General features: G+C 56.5%; 1 protein-coding gene across 3 annotated transcripts in view; it reads left to right on the forward strand.

The window, feature by feature from the left end:
- MEF2D (myocyte enhancer factor 2D) overlaps positions 1-5,072 on the forward strand; it is a 104,931-nt gene extending 99,859 nt beyond the window's left edge. For all 3 annotated transcript variants that reach the window (XM_058042722.1, XM_058042721.1, XM_058042723.1), the window contains 2 exons: positions 3,199-3,424; positions 4,703-5,072. In XM_058042722.1, the coding sequence (XP_057898705.1) occupies positions 3,199-3,424; positions 4,703-5,033 (557 nt within the window). In that variant the 3' untranslated portion in view covers positions 5,034-5,072. The remainder of the gene's footprint in view (positions 1-3,198; positions 3,425-4,702) is intronic.
- The last annotated feature ends 1,137 nt before the right edge of the window (positions 5,073-6,209 follow it).

Consider the following 6,209-nt stretch of genomic DNA (forward strand, 5'->3'; position numbering starts at 1 on the left):
CTGAGAAAAAAAAAAAAAAATTGGCAAGAAATGTCCAGAAGCTGCTTGTCTGGGAGAAGGCAGAAGTGGCAGTTGGATACTCCCTGTCCTAATGAGTAGGTGCAGCCCCAGAGATGCTGGCTGTGTGTGATGGGGCTGCTCTCCTGTGTGACCATGTGGTTTAGCAGCCAGCCAGAGTCCCCAAAATAGGTTTTAATTGAGGCCTGTGCCCTGCTCAGAGCAGAGGAGCCTGAATTTCAGCTCTCTGTAGTTATTTTTTTCTCCCAGCTGACTGTGGGCAGAGCTGTGTTGCTGCCCAGGTGCTGTGGGGGCACCACTGTGGGGTACAAACTCTGAAGCTGGCACTTCTGTTAGCTGGGCAGGAATTGGCTTCATTTGTGAAGAGCTGAGGGGGCTCAGCCTGGAGAAAAGGAGGTTTGGAGGGACTTTGTGCAAAACTCCCTGACAGGAAGAGACAGCCAGGACTGGGCTCTGCTCCCCTGTGACAAAGGGCAGGACAAGGAGAAACCACTCCAGGTGGTGCCAGGGGAGGTTTGGGTGGGGTATTAGGGAAAAATTCTATGTGGAAAAGGTTTGTGAAGGGTCTGGAGCACAAGGAGCTAAGAGGGCTCAGCCTGGAGAAAAGGAGGTTTGGAGGGACTTTGTCACTGTGCACAACTCCCTGACAGGAGGGGACAGAGGACTGGGCTCTGCTTCTGGGTGACAAAGGGCAGGACAAGGAAAAACGTCCCCAGAGGAGGTTTAGGTGGGATATTAGGGAAAAATTGTATGTGGAAAAGGTTTGTGAAGGGTCTGGAGCACAAGGAGCTAAGAGGGCTCAGCCTGGAGAAAAGGAGGTTTGGAGGGACTTTGTGCAAAGCTCCCTGACAGGAGGGGACAGAGGACTGGGCTCTGCTCCCGGGTGACAAAGGGCAGGACAAGGAAAAACGTCCCCAGAGGAGGTTTAGGTGGGATATTAGGGAAAATTTCTGTGAGGAAAAGGTGTTCAGGCCTTGGAACCCCAGTGCCTTGGGGCAGTGGTGGTGTCCCCCTGCCTGGAGGGATTTTACAGATGTGATTGTGAGATGTGACTGTACCAGATGTGACTTGGGGACATGGCTTAGTGGTGGCCTTGGCAGTGCTGGGGGAGCAGTTGGACTCCATGGTCCTGGACAGCCTTTCCAGCCCAGATAATTCAGTGATTCTGTGATGCTGCAGATGCCCTGACAAACTCCCAGCCTGGAGCATTGCCCAGGTAGCTGGGTGGGCACTGGGTGGGCATTGCCTGCATTCCAGGCTGGTGCAGCTGTGCTGAGCTGCCTCTGCCCACAGCTCTGTGCCCATTCCTGTGCTGGGTGTCAAACCTGCCCATCCCCAGCTCTGTGACCTGGGGCAGCTCCAGCTCCAGCCCTGCTGGGGGCTGAGGGGCAGCCAGGAGTGTCAGGAGCTCCCAAAGCAGACCAGGCAGTGCAGGGGGGTGTGGAGCAGGGAACCCAGTGCCAGCATGTGTTGGGTGGGGTGTGCTAGGGATTTGGCAGCAGTTCAGCACCAGCACAGCCACCTCTGTGTGTGCTGCTGGGGTGGGGACGGCTGAAACCACGAGACACCCAAAATTAGAGCTGGGAAGGGGGAGGAGAGGGGGTGGGGAGGGTTTGTTGGGTGGCTGTGTCAGGCTGACACGGCTGACCAAGGTCTGACTATCTCCTCAAGGAGCAGCACTTCCCTCCATGGCTTTGTCCACCAGCATTCTTTGTAAAATCCCCCCACCCTGGTTTGAGGTGCCCCATTGGGGTTTTCAGTGGGTTCTGCATGCGGACAGGCACTGCCCTGCAAATGTAGGGGGGGTCCTGGGGTGTGGGGGGTGCCCGTGGAGGGGGTGGGAACAATGTGGGGAGGGGGTCTCAGAGTGCCCATGGAGGGGGTGGAACAGTGTGGGGAAGGGTCCCGGGGTGCTCGTGGATGGGGTGGGAACAATGAGGGGAAGGGGTCCCGTGGTGTCCGTGGAGAGGGGGGTCACGGTGACAGTCCCGTGTCATCATGGCAGGCAGGGAGCGCCCCCTGCTGCCACCCGGGACACGGCGCATGCCATGGGGCTGTCCCAGGTACGGCCCAGGTACAGGTGAGGGTGCCCCAGGTACGGTGAGGGTGCTCCAGGTAAGGGTGGGGATGCCCCAGGCACAGGTGGGGATGCCCCAGGTATGGATGAGGGTGCCCCAGGCACAGATGGGGATGCCCCAGGTACGGATGAGGGTGCCCCAGGTACAGGTGAGGGTGCCCCAGGCACGGATGAGGGTGCCCCAGGTATGGATGAGGGTGCCCCAGGTACAGGTGGGGATGCCCCAGGCATGGATGAGGGTGCCCCAGGTACAGGTGAGGGTGCTCCAGGCATGGATGAGGGTCCCCCAGGTACAGGTGGGGATGCCCCACGTGGGGATGCCCAGGCCCAGGTGAGGGTGCCCAAGCCTAGGTGAGGGTGCCCAGGCCCAGGCGAGGGTGTCCAGGCCCAGGTGGGTGCCAGCTGCCAGATTTGCTGTCTCAGCAGGGCAGGAGCTGTGTCTGGCTCTGTACATTTGGCTGGAGGGGGCTCGGGGGGTCCCACGTGTTCATGGCCCTTCCTTGCGGTACCCAGACACAGCTACCGTGGGCACTGCTGTGCCAGGGGCACTGGGGGTGAGGTGGAAGGGGCAGCTCCTGCCAGCAGCACCCTCTGGGTGGAGGAGAGGTGGATTTGAGGAGGGAGTTGGATTTAAGGAGGGAATTGGATAGAAAGAGGAAAATGGATATAAGGAGGGAATTGGATCCAAGGAGGGAATTGGATGGGAGGAGGGAATTGTTCACACTGAGGGTGGGGAGGTGCTGACACAGGTTGCCCACAGAAGCTCTGGCTGCCCCATTGCTGGATGTGTCCCAGGCCAGGTTGAACAGGGAGCAGTCTGGGATAGTGAGAATGTCCCTGCATGTTGGACTAGATGGCCTTTAAATGTCCCTTTGCTGATGGAGTGTTTGGTCATAGACTGAGCTGGATCTCAGAGGTCTTTCCAGCCTGATGGATTCTGTGATTCCAGCACAAGCCATGCGCTCAGGAGCTGTGTGCTTTACCACACACACCCCATACACTGTGTGTTTGTGTCTCTGGTGTGTGTCCATCCTCCCTCAGTGCTCAGGGCACTCTGGGGACAGCTTTGACCTGCCATTCACTGCAGGGCTCCTCCCTTGCAGATTATCAGCTGACGAGCGCTGAGCTCTCCTCGCTGCCAGCCTTCAGCTCACCTGGAGGGCTGTCCCTTGGCAACATCTCTGCCTGGCAGCAGCAGCAGCAGCAGCAACAGCAGCAGCAGCAGCAACAACAGCAGCAGCAGCAGCAACAACAGCAACAGCAGCAGCAGCAGCCGCAGCAGCAGCCGCAGCAGCAGCACCTGGTCCCGGTGTCACTAGGAAACTTAATGTGAGTGACACCAGAGGGAAATGGGCAGTTCCATGGGGGTGCTGCATCTGTAGAGCCCCAGGGAGCTGGGGGAGCCCTCTGTCTTCTCCAGGCTCCCAGTGCCAGGTGCTGGTGGGTCACGCTGGGTTCCTGGGGGCAGGAGCTGTGTGCCTGTTCATAGCTGTGGGGTTTGGGCAGTGCTGTCCCTGTGGCTCTAAGGGTGACCCAGAGTCCCTGGCTGGGGTCAGGGTATTTGGGGATGCTCCCAGAGCCTCATCCTGCTGCCTGTCCACTGTGGGGTTGATCCCTGCACTCACCTGGGGGGAGCTGGGAACAGGTAGGGCTGGATGGGATGGACATTGCAGGATAAGGTGCCTGGAATAGAGGAAAGTGGCTTTTAAAATTGCAAAAAGATTGATTTTCTCCAGGGCAGAAAATACAGGCCCTTGCACGTTAGAGCAGGATTTTTGGTGTGGATCTGCTTTTACTCTGGAATAAAGCACCCACACACAGTCAAAAGAAAGATTTAAGCCACTTGCCCATGATCACATTGAGACCGTGGGACAAAGAGAAGCAAGAATTTAAGAGGGAGGATCAATGATTGCCCAAACATTGAGCCAAAGCCACATTTCCACCATGAAGGGATGGATGGATGGATGGATGGATGGATGGATGGATGGATGGATGGATGGATGATGGATGGATGGATGGATGGATGGATGGATGGATGGATGGATGGATGGAGGATGGATGATGGATGGATGCATGGATGATGGATGGATGGATGGATGGATGGATGGATGGATGGATGGATGGATGGATGGATGATGGATGGATGATGGATGGATGGATGATGGATGGATGGATGGATGATGGGTGGATGGATGGATGGATGATGGGTGGATAGATGGATGGATGGATGGATGGATGGATGGATGGATGGATGATGGATGGATGATGGATGATGGATGGATGGACGGTGTCCATGGATGGATGGATGGATGGATGATGGATGGATGATGGATGGATGATGGATGGATGGATGGATGGATGATGGATGGATGATGGATGGATGGATGGATGGATGGATGGATGGATGGATGGATGATGGATGGATGGATGGATGATGGATGGATGGATGGATGATGGATGGATGGTAGTGTGTGACAGTTCTGAATTCTGTGTACTGGAGGCTAGAAGGCCACCAAAAAGATACTAATGAGCAATTTCTCATTATCTCCTCCTCCATCTTTTTCTCCCCCTTCCTCCTCCTCCTTTCCCCCCCTCTCCCCCACCCAGACAAGGGAGTCACTTATCCCACACCACCACGTTGACTGTCAACACCAACCCCAACATCAGCATCAAGTCGGAGCCCGTGTCGCCCAACCGCGAGCGGAACACTGCCACCCCGCTGAGCACCTTCCCCCACCAGCCCCGCCACGAGCCCACCGGCCGCTCGCCCGTCGACAGCCTCAGCAGCAACACCAGCTCCTACGAGGGCAGCAGCGAGCGCGACGACCCCGCCCGGCCCGATTTTGGCTCCTCGCTGGGTCTCCTGCGAGCCAGCGGCGAGCCCGAGGGGGAGAGCCCCTCCGTAAAGCGCATGCGCTTGGATACCTGGGTCACATAACCAGCGAGCCGCAGAGGGGCTGGCAGAAGGGCAGGGGGAGGGTGAAACGGGTGATGGGGGTGTGGGGGGTGTTGGGGGGGGGATGTTATCATAAACTGCCTGAGAAATAGCTTTAGGATTTTTGTAGGCGTTCGTACTAGCACAGCAGCGGGGACGCATGCAGGGCATCCGGGCGAGGGCTGGGGGAATGGGGGATGCAGGGGGGTGAATGTGTGCTCACCAAGCGCAGGGATGCTCCCCTGAGGACCAGCAGGACCCCCCTGGGAGGTGGGAGCCCAGCCCTAAGCAGAGCACCTGCAGCAGGATGGGGTCTGTGGAAGAGATGGGGCACAGAGCACCCCAAAATGCACCTTCCTGGCCATTCCTGTGGCTGCCCGTACAGGGAGGGGCAGGTCAGACATGAGGCAGCTCTGTGGAAGCTTGAAGGGCTTTGGTAGGCACAGCTTTTTCTCCAGAAGGGTTTCCCTGCCGAAGGCTTTTCCTTCAGAAGGCTTTTCCTTCAGAAGGGTTTTCCTCCAGAAGGGTTTTCCTCCATAAGGCTTTTCCTCCAGAAGAGTTTTACTTCAGAAGTGTTCTCCTCCAGAAGACTTTTCCTTCAGAAGGGTTTTCCTCCAGAAGGGTTCTCCTCCAGAAGGGTTTTCCTCCAGAAGAGTTTTACTTCAGAAGGGTTCTCCTCCAGAAGGGTTTTCCTCCATAAGGCTTTTCCTCCAGAAGGGTTTTCCTCCAGAAGGGTTTTCCTCCAGAAGGGTTCTCCTCCAGAAGGGTTCTCCTCTGGAAGACTTTTCCTTCAGAAGGCTTTTCCTCCAAAAGGGTTTTCCTCCAGAAGGCTTTTCCTTCAGAAGGGTTTTCCTCCAGAAGGCTTTTCCTCCATAAGGCTTTTCCTCCAGAAGAGTTTTACTTCAGAAGGGTTCTCCTCCAGAAGACTTTTCCTTCAGAAGGGTTTTCCTCCAGAAGGGTTCTCCTCCAGAAGGGTTTTCCTCCAGAAGGGTTTTCCTCCAGAAGGGTTTTCCTCCATAAGCCTTTTCCTTCAGAAGGGTTCTCCTTCAGAAGGGTTCTCCTCCAGAAGGGTTTTTCTCCAGAAGGGTTTTCCTCCAGAAGGCTTTTCCTTCAGAAGGGTTCTCCTCCAGAAGGGTTTTCCTCCAGAAGGGTTCTCCTCCAGAAGACTTTTCCTTCAGA

The sequence above is a fragment of the Melospiza georgiana genome, chromosome 33 (assembly GCF_028018845.1).
Source record: "Melospiza georgiana isolate bMelGeo1 chromosome 33, bMelGeo1.pri, whole genome shotgun sequence".
NCBI classification, from domain to species: Eukaryota; Metazoa; Chordata; class Aves; order Passeriformes; family Passerellidae; genus Melospiza; species Melospiza georgiana.